Here is a 25600-nt window from a genome sequence, read left to right as displayed (position 1 = left end):
TCTAGTGAAAAAAAATTGCAGACAAGTAGGAGAAAATTATACAACTATATAACCAAGGTCCACCACATTTATGGCAGAAGAAAGGTATGGTCTCTTGTGTTCTGGGGGCCTCTGGATGTCTGGAGTTTTGATCTCCTCCATACCTGCTTCACGCCCTGGAGGACGGGGCTGTGGCCCCCCCCACACCCTCTAGCAGATTATTACATGAAGGAACCTTTTAAAAAACAAAAAACAAGCGCGTCCATGCTCACAGGTGTACACACGGGTGATCACACCCACAAACTACACCCTTTTTGGCTCCTACCTCAAAGCACACTGTGTTCTGTTGATCTTATGTGCTGCACAATTATGTTTAACATTTAGTATTTACTGTCACATTCCCATATATCATTGTGATGTTGTTTATTCTATAACTCTTGTTCTCTTCTGCTTGCTTTCTTTTTTCTTTCTCAGCAGGTGACCCAGGTGATTGATATATGCATTTTTTTTTCTCTGCCCGTTCTGTTGGTTTTTGTCTTTTGCCCTTCTCCCCCGTCCCTCTTCTCAGCTGTTTCTCTTTCCCTCTTTCTTTCTCCCCTTCTTTCCCCCAGTCAAGTCTGTCCCGTATTCAGTAAGTGAAAATAAAATAAACAATAAAAGGTGAATCAAATGGACCATTACGGCAAGGCTGGGATGGTCAGTTTGGTAAAGTAAATCCGTTGGGCATCTTTCTTTGCCTTTAGACAACAATTCTGATGGCAAAAGAGCCAAACGGGACAGGCCAAAAAAAAAAAAAAAAAAAAAAAAAAAGAAGAAAGGTATGAAGAAAGTGAAAAAAGTGATTCAAGAAGCTCTTTTTTGCTCCCAAATGCTGAAAAAAAAAAAAAAAAACATGTCCAGATGTCATTTAACTTCTACAAACACGACCTGCAGTGATGCAGTGACCGAAATCAGATAAATGCACCATTTTTCAGAAACTAAGCCATCACGTGGCTATCCTGTGGAAACAGAAAAACTCCCTCTAACAACACAGGGCTTCATGTAAGCTGCCATTCCTTGTAGCATAACCATGAAACTGCTATGAACTTGCTCGTCCGAGCTTCCTGACGTTACCACATGGGACACAAGAGGAGCTTTGTGATAGTGTTTACATGGCGTGACTTTTTGACCTGAACGGGCCACTGTTGTTTGTTTTCACATATACAGCAGTCAGAGGGAGAGCTGGCCCAAAGGAAAAGGAAAGAAATTCTGCTCTTGTTTGTAATAATTGAAGGAATTAACATTCATCACCAACCCCTGAAGCATTTATCTGATTACATCAGGATTTAGTTCCTTTTCTAATAACCCAAAACCAGATTTGTCTGGCAAAGTATTAAAGAAGTCTTCAATTCTGAGCCATCTTCCTCAGCTAACTTGTCAGCCATTTCACAAGAAGTGCTGGATTAAAAATCCTTACCTCGCATGGCAGGGGCAGCCAGGTGACCGTCATGTAGCTGTGCAACATCTGGAGCTTGGCCTCCAAAGAAAGAGCCACACTGGGTCGAAGGGGGAAGGAAAGGGAGAGAGAGAGAAAAACAAGGTAAAGTTCAGTGAGAGGGAACTTTCTGCCAGGGCTTCCTGTGCTAATGGAAAAGTAATTACTGTTGTTGTTTGGGTAGCCGATCACGTTATTTTTATAATGTAACAGCGTTTTTGTCATTACACAGACAACAGTCATGAGCTGGATTCTAAAGCATCATAATAACGGGCAGAAAAATAGATACAAAACAAGCTGCAAAGGGAAGTCAACAACAAAAACACAGCGGTGAAGAGAGATTTAGGTCTTACAGTGAGAACAAGATGTGAAAGCATAAAAACAGAACATAAGTTGTTTCATGTGATAAATGGCAGTCAGTTGCCTTCTTAGAGTGAACCTACATCTACAGCTATATCTATCAAATAAGGAGGTTGGCATACGTATAAGTAATCCCTGGTGAGCCTAAAGTTCAGGCTGCTGTAAATGTTCAATTTCTGATGGGGTTTTTTTTTTTTCATTTTTGGTTCTGAATGATGTCATTAAGCAACAATGTCTCTAATATGGTCACCTCGGATACGCAGCATTGTCGTTAAGCATAAGAAAGCTGGGCAATACTTTTAATTGCTCATAAATAAACAGTAACAAGTAAATTTTGCCATTTAATGTAACATTCACTGTATTTTTTTTCTTTTGTTGTAAATTTGCCCTGTGTAATGTTGAGGAGATGCTGATTAATTGCACCATTATTCGAATAAGTAAAGGAAATACTTATTTCTTGTCTTATTTCTTCTATTTTATTCTTTACTTGTGTGTGAATCTGCATACTCCATTTTTCACTTTCCTGCTGGAACACATGAATTTCCTTAATGAGGATAATAAAGGATATTTCTATTATTTCCATTTCTATTATATAACAGCATAACAACAGACTGAGGACAGCTAAACACTGCAGTGCATCTATAAATATAATTGTGGTTGGCTTTTAAAAAACTGAAATTTATATTACTATTACTTGTTTTACAAATATTAAAAAGACAGGTGTCTTTTTCCCCCATGTTTTACAATCGTAAACAAGCAAATAGCTTCAAGTACGTGACATATACAACCGTGTGTGCATGTCATCAAAATCTGCCTCGAAGACTCGCCTCCATCTCACCCTGCCCCTAGCATCCTCCTCTGTCACGCCAACAGTCTGCATGTCCTCCGTCACTGTATCCATGAATCTTATCTGAGGTGTTCTTTTCTCCTCCTACCAGGCAGCTCCATGTACATCATCTGTCTAATATATCCACTGTCCCTCCTCTGCACATGTCCAAACAATCTCAGCCTTGCCTCGCTCGACCTGAGCCGTCCCTCTGATGCACTGACTTCTAATCCTGTCATTCCTGTTCACTCCAAGTAAAAATCTTAACATCCTTGGCTCGGCTCTGCCTCCTCTTTTTTTTCTTTTTCTTTTTAGTGCCACCATGACCAAACCACCCATCATAGCAGGTCTTATTACCATCTTGTAAACCTGCCCTTTCACTCAGATAAGCCATCTTTCTCACTGCCTATCAACTCACAATTAATGATGGGTATTATAAAGTGTGACCAAAAGTCACTTTAAAATAAGCTCCTGTACAAAATAAGGAATTAATCCAAACAGTGACTCATAGAAAGCTGCTCTGTCAGAGTCCCCGAGTACAAAGACTGAGCTGGAAATAATGAGAATACGTGCTCTTTAAAGGTAAAGTTAAAATAAAGTAAGTAAAGACTCACATGGATCTAAATGGTGGAGTAAATGGCAAAATCACTAAAAGCATCTCATTGTCGTATACTCTTGTTGTGCTATGGCCTTTTAAGTCAATGACCTTTTCAAACAATGTTAACAGCCACTCACATAACATCATCTCAGCCCGCCGTTTCATCTGAATAAGACCTCTGGTGTCACTCACTGACGTAAATAGGGTGGAAGTTGTTTTTTTTTTTTTTGCAGAGCGGCTATTTTAGTGCTCGTTCCTCTGGTTCATTCATAGAGAAGCGTCTGAGCTAATCTAATTGTCACTAATCTGGAGTCAGCAGTCAATCCCTACACACTGAGACTCGTGTTAAAGAGACAGCTGTCAATAAGGGCAAGCACGCACAAGTGAGCATGTGCCACTCTAGTTGTTAACCGTGTCCTTTGTAAGTGACAAACCAAACAGAACAGACAACCAAAGCTGGATTTAAAAAAGTAAAATCTTTTTGTACCTTGCTAGCATCACGTTGTCTGTGTCATCTTTCCCCCACTCCCAGTCCTTCCCTGGATCCACAGCAAAGTGCAGTGGCAGCATTTTGTGCTCTGAGTCAGTGAGAGGGATCACAACTGCTGGTGGAAACAAGAATAAACATCAGAAAACAATAAAAAAATACACCTACATAAGTGAGGACTGTGGGCAAACAGCATCTTTCATCTCCTATTTAATATTTAGCAGTTGGCTTTGGATAGTTTTGAGTTTTCTGTGCAGTGAATTTCAAGTATAGAACTGTGCATAAAATCAGGATTTAGACTCCACTCTTGCAATCGGAAAACATTAAATCACTGCATGGTCTGAATTCCCATGCTATTGACATTAGCATGGGAATTCAGACTATGGCTGCGTCCTTATTTGATTGCAAATCCTTCCAAGGCTGCATCAGGAGTAGTATAAACAAGGCTCCCCACAAATGTGACTCGACCTATCCCAAGATTCACTGCATGCCAAAGAAGTCACAAAGTGAAGGAGCAGACCAGCCACGTCCGAGCCAGAAGCACAGCCTTGGATTCCTGGGGTCACTGGGGTTTTTTTGTGGGCAGTTTTTTTAGTGTGCAAATACTGTCAGAGGCATTCACCGTAGTTTAGCCAAGTTCAGGCGAGAGTGCAGTACTTACAAAAAGAGAAGAGAGCTGTGACTAAATGGAAAACCAATCTACACATGAGTGTGCTGGTGCTCTAATGTTAATAATATCTTTTTTTTCCAGTTGTTTAAAAACAACAACAACACAAAAACACATTTTAAAAATATCCCAGTTAGCATCATTACTGGACCCCTGATAACATCTTTCATCTTGTATTTTTAGCCCAACCTGGAGCTGAGCTCCATGGATCATGGAAGCCCAGTTCTCTTTAGTCATCATTCCCAAATAAATCATCAAGAACAATACGCAAAAAGGACTTCCCCATCAAGCAGCGGCACCAAGCTGTAAAGTAAGAAAGAAACCCCTAGTGCTTACTAGAAACTCATCAACTTCTCTGGGGGAATATTTGTATAAGCATTCCCCTGATTGATGTACTCGCCTTTATGGCTTTAAGATATCAGCTGCTTACTACCAGCCCTTGAAAAAGGAATCAATATTTATGCGATCATTTTAAAGGATGATGGAGAGCATCACCTTGCTCTTTCGAGCTGTCCTTCTGTTCCATGGAGACCAGAGCAGAGAAGTGCGCCTGATCGTATGCCAGGACCAGCGGAGAGCGGTGGCACTTAGCAGCTGGCACTTCCAGCGGTAGGTAGATGCCTCCGAATGGGATGGGAGCAAAAGCTGGAGGGTGAGTAATAAGCACATTAAACATCTGCGAAACGGGACCTCAGCTCTGTTTCTCAGTCAGTAAAGCACAACAGAAACATACGAGTAAACAATAAAGATATACAAGGACAATACCTCACTTGTTGGAAGATTTTTAATCTACTTGAAATGGAAAAGATCATTATCAAAAAACAACAACAGCTACTAAAAGATAGCAAACTGTTCATGCTTCAGTTTATTCCCAAGAATGCTGGTTTCACATTTGTTTTTCCAAACAAAGTGCTCCAATATATTTATTTAACCTTATTCCACAAGGAAGTGAAACTCTAATGTTATTAAGATGAGTCTTTTGTGAGACCTGTCCTGGGACGAGACAGGCAAGCCGTCACAGCCCAGCTGTAACCAGAGAAACCCTCTGAAGCACGGGGAAAACATAAAAGGCTGCCAGGAGTTCATACTGTTTGTTTTAACTTTAAGATATCAGAAGGGCAGAGTTCATTTGAAATACTGCAATCATGAATCATGGATTATCTGGTTCAAAGCTTTTGTTTGGCCTCAGTTTTGTAATCTGTAAATGACAAACATCTACACTCCTGTTCACAGAAAAATAGTCTTAAAAAAAGCTGAGCTCATCTGGAATCTTAATCCCACGTGAATGTACCCAACTAATTTCCACTAACGCTGGAAAACACAGTTTTTCATAAACTGGCTGCTCATACAAATAAAACTAGCCTTTACATCACTTTGAGATTGTTGTGCTGCAGCTGCTAATGTTTTCTGGTTCCGTGACTTTATGAAAAGCCCATTTCTGGTCTGTGACTTCATATCTTTCATAAGCTGGAGATTCGAGGATCCAAATGAAGACAGATTATGATCTTTGAAGGGGAAAAATACATTTTCTGGGTATAAGTGGACAGAAAATAAACAGGCCCTGCTACATTTGTGTAAGGAGGCCGGCAACACCACTTTTGTGTCTTCCATCAACAGCTTTCATCGCTTTCTGTCTCAGCTAGCCTGTTAGCTTGAAGCTGCAGCATGTGCACAGAAAGACTGTCGATGTGCAGACCACGGCTTCAGTGGGTCATTGGGAATTAAAAAAAAAAAACATACAGGAAACACCTTTAGTTGTACCATAGTTTTTGTCAGTTTGGTCAAATCAACAATCCCACCCACTGATAGTGAAGATGACCCACACGAGCAGCTCTAAGGTTTTTACAGATGATGGTCCAAAAACAAAAAACAGAAGACGGGCTACAGCAGCAGAGGACCACACTGTGTGCCACTCCTGACAGCCAGTAAATGTTGTCAGACTTAGTTAATTTCTGCTGTAACTAATAAGGTGGCAGTTGAGTGTATATTTACTGTGACATCTTTACATGTGTATTGTAATAAGTATTCTGAACTACTTACAACTTGCATCTAATAAAAACCTAAAAATCTACAGTGACATCTTTTTTTAACTCATTGTGTTCACGAGATTTTCCAAAAACCTGACCTCTGACCTTGAGGTAAAGGTTTATTCAAACATCGAAGAGTTTTAGTAAATGTAGCTAAGGCATTAATTTGAAAATCCTACGTCCCCTCGATCTCGGCTTAGAGTGCTCAGAAAGTTGGGTGTTCACGCCGCACGCCTGGAGGGCTGACAACAATCCCTCATCAGACTTTCATGGCTGCAGGTTAAAAATGGAAACTAATGAAAATGGAACATTGAAAAACAATAAAACTAAACTGAAAGTGAAATAATGAAAAGTCTTTTCAGGCTTATTTACCCTCTCCTCCCGAGTCCCTCAGCATGGTGTCAGCGACCACCACGATGGGCCTTCTAAGGACATGAGCCAAGACAAAGACGTGAAACTCCTCCAAACTCTCATAAACTGGCTCGTCTGAAGACTCCACTCTGGAAACAACGACAGCAACAGTTTCTTGTTTATCAGAGATGATTGTTTACACTAAAGATAACAGTTTATTACTACCAACTTGAAACTTTGGCTAACAGTAAAACTTAAAAACCACATTGTGTTAGTGTGGCTTTGGTTTTTATAGCTTTACAGTCACTGCATTCGACCCAGTGGACTTTTTTTTGCCACAGTAAAAAAGCAGATGGACTAATGAGGGCCGGTCACTCAGTTGTGACTGTGAGTGTGCTTGTCTGTTCATGAATAAAAACATGACTGTGACTAAGTGTGCTGGGTTAACAGTCACTGCATTGTCCGGGCCAGGCCTTACCCGTTGGTGCCGTTGGTGCTGTAGTGTATTCTCGGTTCGCTGGAGGCGAGCTTCAACAGTTCATTCCACTCTTTCTGCCACTCCTCCTCCGTGTACACCAGCCCAGACTGAGGAGAAAAGAAGGGCACACACACACACAAACACAACTGCCATTTAGAGAGGCCGTGTCAAATGTCACAAAAGCATGTACTGACGTTATGGCGTCTCACCTCAAGGTTACATGCAGACAATTGAGCCTAGAGCCTTTAGAAACATACTGTCGCTCGTACAGTAGCGACAGAGCAGAGCTGTCAACACATATTCTAAATTTTATTAAATTAAACTGCCATTGGTTCGCGAGAATCAATAATCATCTGTGGAAAATCTGGAAAAGCTGCACTGCTGCTGGCATGAGAAGAGAGCAGTGATCAAGTGTGCAGTTAAACTGACAATTAGGAAACATAAGAGGACAAATATCAGCTGAACAACTCAAGGCAAACGCGTCCAGAGTATGTTAAATGATAGGGATGCCAAATAGGTTAAAGCTCCATATGACCTTTAGATGCAAACTTGAAGCTTGATTTAGACTTTAAATCTTGAGTAGTAACTGGAAACTCCTTTTGTCCCTACACTGCAACCTTCCACGCCATTCAAGACGTCAGGGTATGCGTTGACCCGATTTGTAGTTCCATTTCTTGGGAGGTGCACGTCAGGTTACGTTGAATATTGCGGTGCAGGGTGAAAAAGCTGTTCTGGTTATAACATGGCTCTGACCCAGAAGTACAATTCAGATGTAAGGGATAGATGTGAACTTAACTCTGTCCAAGCTGCTGATCTCAAAGGTTAAATTTATAGTACTGTGTTTAATTCCTGCTATAAGTGGTCAACATTGCCGTTTGCATATAGACCTGTGCTGGTGCGTCTGCATTGCTCTGCCATCACAAGTAAAAGTGAGCTTTCATTTCAAACTTGGAGTTAATAATTTTAAATTCTTCTCCTTCCTGCTTCCACTTTAACAAAATGCAGGAAGGAGAGAAGACTTCAGAACCAACTATGAGCAAAGCAAGAAAAACACAAAGGTCTACACTGACAGCAGACAAGCTATCACATTAGCAAACTGAGCAAGCCAGAGGTAATTAGAGCATATTACATTTTGTTTCACAGAGGTATTACCTTGTTGCTTAACAACGACACGTGTTTATGCTGCATATTAAAATTATTATTATAGAAAATTAAAGAGACCTATTACAGATGTTAATGTCTCTGTCACTGCCACACTTACAGGAAGTAACAATAACAACTGTGTGATAATGATGGTAAATAGTTCACAACCCAACACTGCTAAACACAGAGTGATTAACACTCAGAGCCCTGTCTGTAAACATTACAAACTTAGCATAGTGGAACATTAACTCTTCTTACTGAGTAATGAATAGATGAGTGATAAAAACTTCAAGCGCTGCAGGTCCCTGGAGGTTTGAATTTTATGTTGAGGAAAAGATTATTCCATGTTTGTCACAGCAGAGCTTACTCAGCGTATCAACCGGCCATTCTTCTATAGCTTAACCCAATAACTGTATTTGTTAATGCTACATAGAGCTTATAAAGGACATCTCTATGTTGAAATAAATATAGAAGCTATAGAAGCAGTTATATCTCACTCTGGTTTTGTACTCGTGAGGAATTAATGCACAAAGTACGATATTCAAATGTTTTGTTTAAATGAATGGTCAAACTTGATTTTTGGCCAGTTTTGACAGCCACCAAATAAAATCAATGACCTAAATTCACACAGAGCAGCCACAGGCCCGAGCACTGCCCACGGAGCAGCTCCACTAGAGCGTGTTTGGTTTAAGTGATTTGCTTGAGGATGCCTCAGATATTCTGCTGTGAACATTATGCAGTCATTCATGTGGTTTCCTCTTACTGTGGGTATGTGCATGCTGTCTGCATCCACTTTTTAAAAAAAAAAACATACTTGCTGTGCTACAATTTTAAGCTTTCATGAGGATAAAAGTTGTGTTTTGTAAAACAGGCTCTAAAATCCTGTTTTTGACACATTGCGAAAAAGCGTTATCAGCACGCAACTAAGAAAAAAGGTGGAGATACTTGTGCTTAGAGTTACATCTCAGAATCAATGTTTGCATTTGATATGGCCGTCAGTCATGTTGCTATGGCTGCAAAAAAAGGACAAAGGTGACTTTTCATGGTAAAAACAAAAATTTTCAAAAGTTAGTTAACCAATAATGAGTTACATGGGAATTTGGTTTGATATGTAAACCTGCAAGTGCCACTTTTTTTTTTTTTTTTAAATACAACAGCGCTGCTAAAAATGTTTGAATTTAATCCAGAGTACTGCTGCACAATTAAAAATAAATTTAAAAAATAAAATAATAAATCCTAAATACTGGTCAAAAATGCGGGAAAATAGATTTACAAGTTTCCATTTCTTTGTACTTTAATTATAATTTAACTGAAAAAAACAAAGAATAACTTAAATAACTAAACTAAACATAACACAACCAGGAACAGAGTGAATTCAGGAAGGTAAGGGGTTTACAAAAATATATTTAAAAAAAAAAGTTTTCTTTTGATGAAAATGAAGGCCAAAAGACAATTTATCGAATGTACCTGTTTTACTCCTTTCAGCTGCTCCCACACCACAGGCTTTCTCAGTTTTACCACAGATGCCCTTCCTGGTGCAACCCCATATCTTGTTTTACTAATTATTGTAAATCAAAGTTAACTGAATTTTCAAAACTCGAGTGAGGAAGACAGTCTTGTCCATAGCTAAAGTATTTACAGTTAAAAATGTAGCAGTAGTGGAGGAAACTAAATAAAAACGAAAACTAAATTCTAATGATTCAGAATTCAAACTACATCTTGTTTATCTTATTCTGTGCACTAGCGCTGCCCCTTCATCTTCTGAACTGCATGCTACTCGTTAAATATCAAATGTTATGCAGGCTGACTTATCTGGCATGCAAGGCATGTGAAAAGCCTCAACTTGCCTAGTAACTTCTCTGTGCACCGCCCTAATACAGTCATGGGAATAACAAAGATAGTCAAGACTAATGTGCAGCCTCTGTGACAGACCTCTTTGTTCTGCTGGGTCTGCTGCCACCTCCACCTGCGCTTCAGTGCCTCTCTCTCCAACCCGTGATCCATCAGCGCGTACAGGGACTTCCGCAGCATCAAGTCTCGGTCGTGAAAGCCCCACATACCTGCAACAGAAACAAAATCAGGTCGTTAAACACACATCAACAGAATCTTTTGTACAACCACATCTAATCATATAGGTGTGCAGATGTTTCAGGGGTTTTTCTGTATTGTCATGTCCCAAATAAAAAAAAACTACAAACTTACAATGGCTAAAGGGTCTAACTGTCTTTTAATGAGAACAAGTTAAGCACATGAATATTATACTCACACCTACTATAAAAGTCTGGAACAATGCCTGCACAGTTGGAGCATTATTAATTTTCTGAGCTAGGAGTCCTAAGTGGGCTGTAAAGGCAAAGTGAACATGCACGGCAACATTGTAAAATGCAATTAGTGCTTAAGCTAACACTGGAGTTCCCTTAATGAATGCTAATGGAGTGTGAACCTACACTGTATTGGGGTCTTGTTTGAAAGGCCCGTGATACTCACCGAGCGAGGCTGCATGCAGCAGGCAATTTCCATCTCCGCTTGTTGCCAGAGGTAGCAGACTCTGGCAGTTTGAAACCACTTTTGTCCACCAGTTCAGCCGCCCTGCAGGTGAATAATAAATGTTTAACTCACATGTTTGCATGACAAATATGGTGAAGTATTCATCCAAAACAACTGCTGTGCAAGTCCTCAAAAAGATAGTCATTTGTGTCAACATGTGATTTTCAAGTCAAAAGACTTCCAGAGAAGGTTTTCCTCTCGTGTCAGCAGTCTTAGCAGTGTGTCATTTTGTCTTATTTTGGAATGAAACAATTCACCTTCAAAAGTCATAGCCTATAATTATGAGTTAGTGATTACAACACCTCTGCCTTTACAGGTATTCAGATTTTGCTACAACTGTCAGAGCTGTTTGAATGAGTTATACGTTTACTGTCACAATTTAATATAATGATGTTGAAAACAGTCTATTTTCCTGCCCTAGCTGCACACACGAGGTGAGCACAAAATAAGAAATTCAACACAAATTGTGATTCAATTTTATTGCCCTTGACCTAGGAAAAGCTAATGGCATAAGATGTAAGTACAACTCCTCCGGTTTCATACACAAAACAAAAAAAATTATTGCGCTAGCTTATGTGGTTCCAGTTCTACAGGGATTCAAAAATAGATAGGCAAAACGGAGTGTGACTGCTCCGACCGGTTTTAAAGGGTTAATGATATATTTTATGTAATAATTTATAAAATTAGGTTAGAAACAATAGAAGACAAATGGCACGAAATACACTTTTCTATCGTCCACACGATATATATCGTCATATCGCCCAGCACTACTCGATAACCAGATTATCTGTTCTGAGTAGCAGTTGGCAAGTTTGGGAACGAAGAACCTTTTAACAAACTTCGAGCACAACTAGACTCGTGGTGGGGCAGCCATTGGAGAAAGGGAAAAAAAATTAAAAATACTGGCGACAGTGTTACCGCTCAGCGTCTTAGAAGACACATATTAGAAGACCTTGGTTTCAAGTTATCACATTTACAAATGTTCAGGATCTTGACCTTTGACCTTTAAGTCTAGGTCACTGAGATTCGAACTTGTCAAAGAGGTTTAGTAGATACACCTATGGTATAAATTTGAAGCTCCTACATCGACTCATTCTCGAATTATGGCATTCACAAACTTAGCTGTCCATGCTGCCTGCCCAGCGAGGTGACGACAAGGAGAAGACGGAAGACAGAGAGGCAAGGACCGAACAAGAAATGTCTCAAAATATATTTCACAAAACCACCAGCTGACACTCTGGATACAAAATTTACATTTGGAAGTGGCGGGTCAAAGTAACACCACAACAAGTTCTTCAAAGGGGCCAAGCTACCACTGCAAAATAGCATTTTACCCTTGTTGGTAATTTAACATGAACTAGTCACAACAAACGTCACTTAAAACAGCATGTCGTGATTTTAAATCCAAATATTTAAAACAGAAGCAGTAGATCTGTTGTCTTATAAATGCAGGAGTAGGCAATATATTTTGGAATAGAAACAACAAACACTCGTGTCACTTCAAAAGCACGTGGGGGGTAAGAACTGTCTTTTATCTGCAACCAAGTCAAGCCTAAAATCTCATGTATGGTACAGAGTTATACTAACCAGCTTGCTCCAAGGCCACCATCATGGACTGCTCAATAAGGTCCCTCTCAATGAAGTTCCTGAAGTCGTCCCGGTACACAGTGAGGTCTGGCAGTTGGAAAGTGCACAGGGGCGTGTCCAGAAGAGGCTCATTGCTGCTACCGCCGGTGCTCGAGACGTGAGAGCGGGCCAGAGAAACGATGGTAGAGCTAGCATGAGAAATACCCCTCGACAAACGCTTCTCTGTAGCTACAGAGAGAGAGAGAAAAAAAAGGTGTTGCACGAAGTGCATATTTGCACATTATGATTTGTAGTTATTATGTTTAGTCTCAGGGTAGACCAGAATATTAAGCGGTAGGACAATTGCTAGTATTTTTATTTGATAAGGAATGAAACTGTGCATTAGTAACCTTTTGGGAATGATACATTATTTTTGGCAGCAGGGGGACATGCCTGCATTTTAAAAAGTGTGGACTCACCTAAACTAAGAGACAGCTCAACTAAACTTTCGCCCAAACATCCAATGTAAATTGTAACGAAGAATTTTGCATATCACAGCTGAAACACCAACAGGGCTTATTATCAGAAAACTGCTCGCTGACTTGGTGCTGTTGTCAGCGTTACACCGTGGTCATCACAGAAGCTGTGACATCAACCCAGCTCTGCAACCATTTTTACTCATATTGAAACTACTGCAGTCTACTCCTAAACCACTGTCGCTATTCAGGAAAAAAGAAAGAAAAAATAATATATCAGTGTTTAACCATGAAAAAGTAATACAGAAAGTTTAAACTTCTCATCTTTTCCAACCTTTGCAGTTACATCCCTGTGTCATCTGGGTTCCTAAACTGCACCAACTCACACGCTCGAGCCTCAAGCCTCCATTGCGAGCACCAGATTACAAAAATACTGTGAGGTTTAAACCCTCTGTAATTGTCACTTTATCAGCTGATATGTAGTCACTGCATGTTTGTTGTAGTCAAAACATTTAGATTAAGTTGGTGCACCTAATAAACTGCAAACTGAACTCATGTTTTGGACTAACTCACTTCCTGAGAACCTCACCTTGCACCACCTCATCTTGGCGATGGAGTATAGGCCGTCCTACCCGAGCCATCTCCTTTTCAGGGGCCAGATACGTTCGCTCTTCTGTGAACGAATACGACAGGTTCCCAGCATGCACCTGTCGCAGCTGCTCAAAGTCACTGAGGGCAGCAGTGAAATCCCAGTTCTTGCCTAGGAAGAGAGAGGAAGGGAGAGACAGAAACATCTGTCTGAGTTAACTGCTCCAACAGGACTACCTGAATCTTTTTGGCCAGCAAATGACTGATTCCTCATCAGTTTAAATATTTACCACAAGTCAATGCAACACGGGCTTTCTGTTGTACCCAAAGGCCGCTGACACATTCCTTTATTGGATAAACGCCTCAGCTCGCTGTCTTGCTGATGTTGCTGCAATGCATTACATTTTAACCCATATTCTTATCTGCAACTTGTGCTGCTGCTAGGCAACAGGAGCCCTGCTGACACTAGTAATACCTACGTTCTATTAGACTTTGATAGCATAATTAACAGTAAAAAGCCAAAAGCACTTACTGAGTCCACTGCCTGGAACATCATCTCCAGTTAACTTCCTATAACTACATCCCCACTTCTGCTTTTTTTTTAAGTTCACTTGAAGCAGAAATGAAATTAATAGATTAAAAATAGAAGGGATCAAAGTGTAAAGACAAACAGATCTGATAAGTTTTCGCTTTACATCTGTATTTTCACATTGAAGGAAGCTACTAGAAGAAAGTGGTGCTTTCTAATGATGTGGAAAACACAGCTGGAACGCAACGCTGGTGATGCAACAAAGCTGTGCTGAGATAGAGAGCGTGAACTCAGGTGGAGGAAACAGAAATGGCATTTATAGGGCTTTTTTAGCCTTACAACTCCAGGAACCTTCAACCACAGTTAGCCACATTCATACACGTCTTTATTCCATAATCATCACACACTTTGTTTATCTCACATCCTTGGCCAATTTAGAACCACCAATCAACTTAAAAAAAGGATTTATTTGAACTGTGGGAGGAAGCTGGAAAACCCACAGAGAAATCTGCACAGGGCCAGAGGAAACATGTAAACTCCACACAGGAAACTCCCAACACGTTAGAAGATTCAAACCAAGCACTAATCACCGCACTACTGTGAAAGAAAAGTGACAACAGCAGCTCTCATTAATTCAATCTCAATCTAATTATTTGCAGTCAAAAAGCTAATAAATATCACATCAAACCACAAGTGCGAGAAGCATAAATATAAAGCAAAGCAAGCTTTATGCCTGGGTCCAGCTATCACCAACTATTTTATACATCGTGAAATACATCATTAAAACACTGCTGCTTGTTTAGTCTTAATATTTAAGTTCAAGTCTTAATTTAAACAATAAACTATACTTTAAATTAAGGCTCAGTCTGAACTAACATCCATTAAGGAAGGGGAAAGGAAACGTCATGTTGCATTCATCACTTTAGCTTTACAATATTGTTAATAATGAAATTCTACTATCCTCAGTAACTCACCCTCTAGCAGGTCTCTGGCCAATCCCGGTTCAGCTCCAGTGGAACGGACAAAGTCGGACAGGACTGCGTCCATATCCACGGTCATGTGATCATGAATTCACAAGTTGGCGGGTTGCATCCAGGCATTAAAAAGAAAGAGAGAGAGAGAGAAAGAAAAAAACAAAACAAAAAAGACTGTACTCTGCTCTCCCCGACAGGGCAGCAAAGTGAATGGATAAGGTGGAGTCGGCCTCTACCTTCAGCTAGTCTGTCAGCCACACCTGGAAAAAAAGGGGGGAAAGACGACAAAGTAAGATTAAGGCTGCAGGTAAAAACCCATCAGAGTTTAAACATCCACATTAATCAGCTTATAAGAAATGAAAAGAGTGCAAAAGGTGATATAATAACCTTATTCAACCCCTTTTTGAATATAAACCAGTTGTGGCCTGGATGTTTTTGAACTTGACACCTTTCACAGTCACTTGTCCCGCCCATGAAAACAGCAGAGACACAAAGAGCACAGGTTTCACTAACTGCTTGAACAGAAACTAACGGGAGTCAAATGACAAGTCGAGTAGCTCTGCGAGGTGTGATGTTTGTCATGTGGGAAACTTTACTGTGTGGTTTCAGCTGCTTTTATGAAGACTCTTTAATTAAAGCTGACAAGTTAAAAATTTAAAAGTCATGACTCATGATCCCTGTAAAATCTGGAATCAAGACAAGTGCTTCAATCACACCTGCAAATATGACCTGCTGAAAGAGTAAATGAGTGTGCACCAAGTATAATTTACTACATGGTTTCCCACTAAACTACATTTATTTGAGGAAGTGTCTCCGCATCTCATCTAAAGAGAGAATGGAGTGTCACACAACTGATTGGTGTGCTTGGTGGAAATTTTACTTTGGTTTAACGTTGTTCAACATTTTCTGTTACGGCGCAACTGCAACATATCTACAATACACCAAGACTGCATTTTTGCTATTGAGCAATTTACTGGCCCTATAGATATTTACTAGCCCATCAAAAAAGATACCTTTATCTATAAAAATATAGTACTTTTTAGAATTTATATATTTTTTGTAATTTATATATCTATATATCCATCCTGCATGCTGCACTTATCTCTGCTAGAAAGCAGGGTTGTTGTATGTTTGCAATTAAGAAAGAAATCAATCAAATGTAAATTGTGTCAAACTAGACAAAGAGTTGATCTGCATGTAGAGCTTCTTATTCCAACTTTTTAATTTAGTTGTGCTGTTGTGTAAAACAAAAAATATGTGAAAGATTCATCTTATTCACATTTAAACCATCTTAACTGAAAGTTTCTTCAAAAGAATTTTATTCCCATTTAATGTAAAAAGAAGATTTGTTTTGATTGGTAGTAACTGTCAGCCCCTGGGTCAGCTGCTATTCATTTCCTGTAAAATGCAGAAAATATTGTTGTTGATGCAGACAGCATTTCAGCATCTTCACCTACATATAAAACTTCATACCACTCGTTTAGTCCAATGATTATGACTATGATTGCTCCACAATGACCAGTCAGCAAGCAGTCAAGAAAATAATGGGAAACCTTGTTCACAGAAATACCAACACCAACACCCTGTATGAATATTTCTGAAAACATTAACTGGAAAAGGTCATGGCTTTTACCAAGAAAATCCCTACTAACCAACAAACGAGAATGGCGACTTTCCAAATTATTCATAACTGTTGCTATGAAAGTGTTGTTCAACCAGAAATTAAAAAGATGGGAATGGACAACTTGTGCATGCATCTTTCCTGGAACTATGCTCTCAGTAAACATTTTTCCCCGATGCATTTAAGAACTAGATTACTGAACTGCTAGTTTCTGGTATTACTGAATAAAATTCCCAAGGCATTTTTTAAATTGCCTTCATGGTCATCAGGAGTCAGAAAGGAAGTTTCAAAACACCAGGATGGTGACAAAAACAGGCACCTTGAAGTCTCACCAGACTTCACTAACCAACTGGTAATTTGCCATCTTTTATACTATCTGTGGAACCAACAAGCTGAAGTCCAGTGCTGCCACATCTGTACTTTATATTTACTCTTGTACATCGAGTGTAGATTAAGCAAAGACTAAGATAAATTTAAGATAAAGCAAAGAAATAACTGTCTGGCAAAGCAAGAGGTAAAAGAAGTGAAGACGTGTCACATCCAAGTACAGCCTGAGGGAGTGGTTTGGTATGAGGAAACACGTCGTGCCTTTCGCTCATTTGAAATCAATTAGTCTTTAAATTTCAATGGCAGAGCCGAAGGACCCACAGTGAGCAAGCTTCAGTTTGGCACTAAAATCAATACAGAAACATCATCGGGACTGAAATAAAGACAGAGTAAGGATCGACGGGCCGTTGGCATAAAGGATATAGAGGGCAATCGATGCACAGCAGACAAAGACTATGAATCAAAGTAGCCCTGATCTGACGGATGTAATTTGGGACCAAATCAAACCAAAGGGGCCTCTATTTTGTTTTGGTGCTGTAGCCAACGTGATCAATTAACCAAAAATATTCAGTTGGAGATACGAAATAAAGAGAAAAAAAATCTCTAATGCTTTCCCTTTCACCCTTAGTGAATGTTTGAGGGGTGCATACGTAAACCCGGTGCACCAAAAGCTCAGGTCTCAGGATGCTTCACTGTGGGGTTTTTTTGTGTGTTTGTTTTTTCTTGGGCTCTGTATGATATTGGTGAGAGTAGATACCCATGACATGGTCATCTAAGCCACACAACTTTGGATGTGAAGACATAAGCTCCATCCAGCTGCTGTCAAGACCTTGTTTCCAAAAGGGGGAGCTACAACAGTTAGTTTCAAACAAACAATTAACTGAAGGGCTGCACGAATGGCCACTATGAGGTAAAAAAGAATTAGTCCAACATTAAAAATACAGAGCTGGTAAGCACTTTACTATGTCTTCAGAGGGCTTCCATCCGTCTTTGCCAAACATTTGGCAAACAATTTCTCTTTTATATATTTTCTTATAATACAGTCATAATACACTCAATTATATTTCAGTATCATCTAGAATATGCGTAACAGAAGAAGAAAAATTACCACTAAGAGGAAGTGGGAATTATGCTGTTATCCACTGTAGTGTGGTGCAGAGTTTTTATTCACTTTACTTCCATTTTATTGATAAGCAGCATGAGGAGGAGGAATGAAGTAGTGATTTAGGTACAAACTACTAGCAGGGATCTGTCATGGCCTAGCCTTATTATCCACCCTTTTTTCTGATCAATGTGGTTCAAAAAGGAAATAAAATGTAACTATAGATAGTTTGTTTTTTAAATGTTACTCTATATGCCTGTAAATCACTAGTTTGATGAGCAAAATAATATATTATAGTGACTGCTGACTCCCAAAATAAAATACCTACAGTCATCTATTCCCATCAGTCTCATGGCTCATCCACCACCTAGTGTTCCTGCTTCATCTGACTCAGTGAACTCTTTTCCATTGTGCCTGATGAGTCACGAGTTTACTCTTCTTACACCTCTCCACCGTTCTCTCGCTTTCCCTGCCTCCCTCGGTTTCTTTATCATTATTAAAGGCACGCAGGCACACGGGGGAGAAACAGACTTTCTCAGGCAGCACTGTATTTCTAGAGCATTCTTTGCAAAGTCAGCGGCTCGACAGTCTCCTCTGCAGGGCCTCCCAATATTCTTGCAGTTTGTCAGTTAAGTGAGATCTTCTGATCCACATACACGCAGTGTAACGAAACAGGCGGAGATCTCATTTGAACTGATACAGAAACGTAGATTAGACTGTATTCTGACCAACAGCACATTCGTGGCCGACCAGAAGCCACGACCGACACTCTGGGAATCACTGCGACAGGTTTTGAGTCACTGTCTAACAAGCCTTTGTTATAAAACAAAACAAATTAGGGCAATTTTATTGCATTAGTAAAAAAAAAATGATATAGCATAACTACTATAACTACTACACTGACAGGGACATGCTGTAAATGAAGTGAGGCCCACTGCAAGAAAACTGAACTATTCAAATTATCATCGCAGCTTTCTGGCAAATTCTTTTTTTTCCCTGGTATAATAATGACAGAAATGAAAGCGTTTAAAAAGGAGAAAGCAGATTAAAACATACAAACAGGAAGCTACTAAGTTGTGACAATACCACAGCATAGTAGATGTACAGGCTGCACCTTAAGTTCTGATGGCTAAACAGTGATGGCTTTAGCAGCAGCATCAACACGTTTTACCAACTATGATGGCTTTAGCAGAGGACAGAGGTCGTCTAGTTACGATGTAAATCTGTGTTTTCTTATAATCCTGTGCCATTATGTGATGTATAGTCTCCCAGCACAGGCAAAAAGTACTCAGAGCCATTAAATATAAAAAAAAGTGGAAGGGTGATAAACAGAGGGCTGTGGACAGAATGTTCTCGCACACTAATAGAAACCTAGCTGCTGCTGATGTGTAAAACTAAAACCATCAAATGGCACCTCCTTCAAAAACACTTTTTTCCAGGATCAAGTTGGTAAAAATGACAGTCTGTGTCCTCCAAGTCTTCTCGCATTACACTATAATAAAAGTCACATATTTTATTTTTTATTCTGTGCTGGATAAGATCTGAGCGCATCAGGTCACTCATGAATCAACCGTTTCGATCACAGTTACTTCTTAACTGTAAAACTTTTTAATGGTGCTGTACAATAAAACTAAAGTGATAACACAGGATTAAATTATGGCGGAAATTAAAGTCATTAAGACCGCAATAAAAATGTTTATGACACTGAACACCCTGAAGGGAAAGAGGAAGTGTGGGAGGCCATAAGTTTATGGCATCCATCAAATGCTCATCAATTGTTGTGGTGTTGGCGCACACTGTGAAACTTCACCAGAGTTTGACACCCAAAGGTAATTACAAAGCCAGAGTTCACCTTTAAGGTCATAGCGGGCTTAAAACAACAAAACATGACGTCTAACAAATACCTTGTATTTCATGCCCTCAAAATCTATTATTACATTGTCAAAAATTTCCATTTGGCAGCCAGGGAAAAAACATTCTCAACAAGAGAGACCCTGCGTGGATTACTGAGCAGTACTATCGCTGCTGCCAACATGGGCCAGCCAGTGATTTGTATCAGGGATGGCTGAGCTTTTGTCTGGCAGGAGCGCTTACGTAACAGGAGCTGCTGACAACACGTGGGTGCTGAGCTGAGGGCAGGAGAACGGCCTGGATCACGGAGGGAGACGGAGAGGTCACCGCAGCCCACTGCGTCAGCCGTTGGTGGGCTGAGGGGGTCACTTTGTTGCTTGGATTGGGACTGCAAGTTTGCTTTGCTGTTCTTTACAGTATTTAAGGAGGACACATTTTTTATGGTTTTACACGAGGGCTGTGGAAAGTGAGCAAAAAACAAACAAACGAACTATCCACTTGTTATGGTGAAATTACAAGTTACAGGGCTCGCAAAATTGCTAGCCCGACGTCCCGGAGCTAGCGATATCTCCAGTCAGGCGACCAAAATCTATCTCAGCCCCACCCGTTGGGTTATCATATAGCCCAACGGGCGGGGCTGAGATAGATTTTGGTCACCTGACCAGAGATATCGCTAGCTCCGGGACGTCGGGCTAGCGATTTTGCGAGCCCTGAAGTAGTATGGTGTTACAATATTAAATTGGTAATAAATCAATGCTGGCTTCGTATGATTATGATAGCAAAATAATTGGGATAAAATCTTTGTTGTTGGTTTTTTTTTTTGCGTGAATTTTGGCAAAACTCTGAGAACTGCAGCTCTAGCATCTATATCTTGTCATTTTGAATTATCATGTTTTTGTGCTTTTTATGGATTTAATTACATTTTGTATCCATCCACCTGATCTCTCTTCAATATTGTCTTTATCACAAAGAACGTTTAATCCAGAGGAAAACATTTGCCACGCGATCTGTCCTACTGGATACTCGCATTTTCCTTCAAAGTTCTGCGTTTCTGTCCTTCCCTAAAAGCTCGGTCTCACTCACTGTTTACTTCAGCTCCAAACAAGATGACTGAAAGGGGCCCTTGGTGTAAAAGATCTATATTTAAAACTCAAAATATTTCAGTAGAAGAATTTATCAGTAGGTCTTGCTTTCAAACTGTTTCTCATCTGGTATACTTTTGACTCCGTTACTCCTGCTGTGACTACCAGGTAGTTTTCCTGAGTGCTGCCTACGTCTTTAATTCATCACAGTCTGAAACCATAAACTTCTCTTGAGGAGGAGGAGGACCTGTGGTGGCCACTGTGTGGTGGGGCTACAAAATTCCCTACTGGATATTGACGGTGTTAATGCTTTTTTCATATATTGATTTGTTTTTCATTATAGATTAATATGGAAGGGCAATATGGCCAAAAATATTTATCACCATTATCACGCACCGGATTATAAGGGGCACTGTCGATTTTTCCGAAAATAAAAGGATTTTAAAAGCGACGTATTTTCAGAAAAACACTGTAATAATGACGGCCCGCTTACATGCTCTACCTAAAATTGTGCTTTGGTGTGTATCTGACAGACGAAAGCCAAACCAGCTCCACATCACTGAAGTTGCAGCATTTTCACAAACCAATTCTGGTTCATCTGTTTCATTCAACTATTTCACCCTTCTCATTCTCCGTCGCCGCCATGCTTTTTCTGCCATGTGCGTATGAAAAAAAAGGCACTGCGCATGCGCGGTTCACCCATATTCTACCACAATATTTCATTTTCTTATCATTGCCTAAGGTTATAATGGTATTACCGTGAACGGTATGATATGGCCCAGCCCTATAGATTAACATTAAAATTAATCTTAAATGGCATGTTTTTTAGGTTCAATAACTGCATAATACTTTCAAAAAAGTTAACAAATAATATTAAGATTGCATATTAAGACTCAACACCATGCCCCTCCAGCTGTTCAGCTAATATCTGTCCACTTTTTGTTCCCCAGTTCCAGCAGGCTAAATTATTCCCCACTCTTTATTTCCTCAACCCAGAAACAATGGTTGCCACATTCTTCACTGGGACTAATTTACCATGAATGCAGGTTAAATTAAATCTAATTTCAAAATAAAAACAAAGCTGAGCTTTGCCACACCTAAAAACTGATTTCTGAAAAAAGCAAACAGATAAAAGCACTTTTTAAAATATATATGTAGCATAAAATCTCTCAGATCTGTGGCAGAGCTGGGATGGTGTGGAGTCCTATTATGGTAAGACAAACAAAAACGACTGAAACAAAAACATCGAGCTGCCCTCATTGCTGTAAATTTCCATCTCGCACTCTCCAAAAGCCTTCACTTCTTATTACTCGCTCAGCAACATTGTTTGCAAACCACGAGTTATGAACCACGTTTTCCTCTGGCCTGAAACTACAGAGCAGTCTGACTGTCTACACTAACAGACATGCAGAGAATTGATCATTTGTAGGAAAGAAATGCTGTATGAATACTGGTCAAATGATTTTTTTTTTAAAAGATATGTAAAAGGAAAAGCAGCATTACAACAAAACGAGGAGATTTCTACATATGACTGGCTAATCTGGTTCCAGATGTCTGAATCATCATTCACAAGATTTTTTTTTCTTAGCACACATATCTTTGCATTGATTATTCTCAAAGCTGGCTTTTGACTTCAGCTCAATGATGCAACTTGCAAAAGTCTGCAACTTTCCTAAGGCCATTCAAGACTGTTTAAGAAAATACCTTTAAGAAAGACACTTTAAGTGCAATAAATTAATATGTTAAATAATCGACATAACAATTCTGTCCAATTGTGACAGAATTCAGTAAAGCTATGCCTCATTCTCGTGCTTCTGTAATTCTACTCTACAACTGTGATCGCTCATCTAATTTGTTTGTCTGTAAAAAGCTAAATAAATAACAGCTGATGCATTTTTACAGTACAGATGCAAATACTAATGTTTTCCACTCCTGCCTGAATGGACACTGGCAAAGTAAAGCACTGAGATTAAGTTAAAGGCAAAAAATAAGTGAGTTGTTAGTTAAGTGAAGCCACTTCTTTAGGCAGAACAGGTTCTGTGTTTTGACTTTTGGTAATGCTGATATTTACATTTGCATCACAGGTTGTGCTTTTTCTTTCTCACTGAAACCCTGTGAAGGGGGAGATTCACCGCCTCATGTTTTTCCTCTGCAAGGTTTCTTTGATTGTGTGAAACTCAAGCTTTGCTCTACATTTAAGAGACAAAGAAGCTGTCACACAAAGAATGAGGATAGTATGCTTTACCTAAATAATGTTGAGACTTCACCAGATGAGGATGGCCGAGTTGTTCCCCTCTAATGGTCAGTATGTGATAAAACACAGTGTCTAGAAATGTGCCTGTTCTATTTTTGTTCAATCACATAAACCTTTCCTGTGATCTCAGCAAATGCACAACACACCCTCTCCGCCTGGCAAAACCACATGAGTAATGAGATAAAGGGCATAAGGTAAACAAACAGGGTGAGGCGATGTGGCTGGTGGGAGTCGAAGCAGGAGTGACAAGTGTGACTAAGTGCTTCATCTCGACCACAGAGGGATGGTGGGATAGAAAGAAAAAACTTCCAGTCTTTGGACAGAGCAGTGAGCACTAGCAGCTAAAGCTAGACTGATGAACCGGCCAGATTACTGCAGTTCCATCTGCTTCGGTGTACACACCTGCCAATAAGTGACTACAGCAGAAGTGCAGAAATGACTAATTAGGTCTGATGCACCTCAGAAAAACACTCTTCGCAATACAAAAACAACACCATCGTTAACAGCACATGAACCAGTTCTCCGGCCGTTCATATGCAGACCACCAGAGCAGTCAGCAGCAGTCTGAAACACTGGCTGATTGGGACTAGATCCTCTATGGCAGCAGTCTCCAACCTTTTTTGCGCCACGGACCGGTTTATGCCCGACAATATTTTCACGGACCGGTCTTTAAGGTGTCGCGGATAAATACAACAAAATAAAACTAGTACCGGTACCGAAAAAAAGAAGATTTATTCATAACACACGTGAAAAGACCCAGGAAAACAGAGTTAATGATAAAAACGAAAACAAAATAACGAAAACCCTGAAAACCATACATTTCACACCTGAGCCTCAACTCTCGCGGCCCGGTACCAAACGACTCACGGACCGGTACCGGTCCGAGGCCCGGGGGTTGAGGACCGCTGCTCTATGGGAAAGCAGCTTAATGGAACAGAAGACAACATCATCAGCAACCTGACTAGACCAGGAATAGGTGTTTAGCAGACACCAAACTAAAAACACACAAACAACAAAACAAAAACAAAACAAAACACATAACCACGTACTTCCCTGGTTGTTAATATACTTGCATGGTTCATCCAAGTGAAGTGTATCTGTGGATAACTCTGGTATCAATCTGGATTTTTATTTTTGGATTGAGTCCTGACTCAATATGTAAGCATGACTGGTCACACACTTAGAAAACTAGGAATTTTCCTTTTACATCTGGTTATTTGATCAACAAAAATATTCTTGTTTTTTAAATTACAATTAAAAGGCTAAAACCTTGATATATAAATGATATATCCAGGAAAAACCCTGTCAGTGATCTTTATTAGCTTAAATAACACAATACTACTCAGGCTATCCTGGCAGCTAACAAGGGGACTTTAGAGAGATACTTTAGGAAATACTTGTATAGCCACATGACTGATGTGCTCAAGTCTCAATCACTCTTTTGTTGTCTGACTTGTCAGTCACAGTAAGCTCTGAATTGTCTGCAAGGCGTAGGCATAGCATACTGTCCTTAAAAAACAGCCACATGCATATAAACAGAGCAGAGCAATGGCTTTCTTGCGATTTCTTCTCAGTGAGTCGAAGCCAGTTTTTAAGTGCTTCAGAAACAGGGTGGATAAGCTGCGAACAATCAATCACAGTAAACACCAACCATGCTGCTAAAGGAAGCCAGCAGAAAGAAAAACAAAGGTGTGGTGAGATTAGGGCTGCTCGATTATGGCAAAAATGATAATCACGATTATTTTCACTGAAATTGAGATCACGATTATTTGACGATATTTATTTAACCCTTTAAGACCTACTATAGAACCAAGTCCACCAGAGCTTATATTATTTTTATTTATTTTTTTATATGCTGTAGTGCCATTTGTGGGAGCATTTCAAGTTGCTATACATCAATACAACTGTTATAGCCCATATTTTAATAATATGTATGCATTAAGTCCATAGTAATTACATAAATTGCAAAAAAGTGCAATAAACTACAAAAAAAATTTGAAAATCGCTTTTGTTTTGTTTACATATATTTCTACTTGGAGAAGTTTAAGAGGTTTATCCCTCAAAACTTTAAATACAAAAAAAGTTGCAAAAAATAGTTTCCCACCACAGGAAATTTATTTTGAGTGTCTTCATAGTTTTATTTTGGAGATACAGCAATTTTTATATACTGCAGGAAAAACAAAAAACAATCCTATGATGCAAATTTGCAAAGAAAACAGCATGTGCATCATTTCACTGTGGGAAGTGTTACGAACAGCTGATCGGATCGGCTGAGCGTGTTTCTGGAATATTA

The 25600-nt window shown here is 39.7% G+C and overlaps 1 protein-coding gene across 3 annotated transcripts in view; it reads right to left on the bottom strand.

Moving 5' to 3' along the window:
- The window catches only part of otud7b (OTU deubiquitinase 7B), a 44684-nt gene that overhangs the window by 2338 nt on the left and 16746 nt on the right, over positions 1 to 25600 (bottom strand). For 2 of the 3 annotated variants that reach the window (XM_080897625.1, XM_080897626.1), the window contains exons 2-11: positions 15071 to 15330; positions 13569 to 13739; positions 12525 to 12752; positions 10878 to 10979; positions 10323 to 10450; positions 7248 to 7354; positions 6791 to 6918; positions 4887 to 5036; positions 3725 to 3842; positions 1436 to 1514 (exon numbers count right to left, since the gene is read on the bottom strand). In XM_080897625.1, the coding sequence (XP_080753751.1) occupies positions 1436 to 1514; positions 3725 to 3842; positions 4887 to 5036; positions 6791 to 6918; positions 7248 to 7354; positions 10323 to 10450; positions 10878 to 10979; positions 12525 to 12752; positions 13569 to 13739; positions 15071 to 15155 (1296 nt within the window). In that variant the 5' untranslated portion in view covers positions 15156 to 15330. The remainder of the gene's footprint in view (positions 1 to 1435; positions 1515 to 3724; positions 3843 to 4886; positions 5037 to 6790; positions 6919 to 7247; positions 7355 to 10322; positions 10451 to 10877; positions 10980 to 12524; positions 12753 to 13568; positions 13740 to 15070; positions 15331 to 25600) is intronic. The other variant, XM_080897627.1, reaches the window with a different exon arrangement.

The sequence above is a fragment of the Rhamphochromis sp. 'chilingali' genome, assembly GCF_963969265.1.
Source record: "Rhamphochromis sp. 'chilingali' genome assembly, chromosome: 11".
NCBI classification, from domain to species: domain Eukaryota; kingdom Metazoa; phylum Chordata; class Actinopteri; order Cichliformes; family Cichlidae; genus Rhamphochromis; species Rhamphochromis sp. 'chilingali'.
This window is presented reverse-complemented; position numbering and strand designations above follow the sequence as displayed.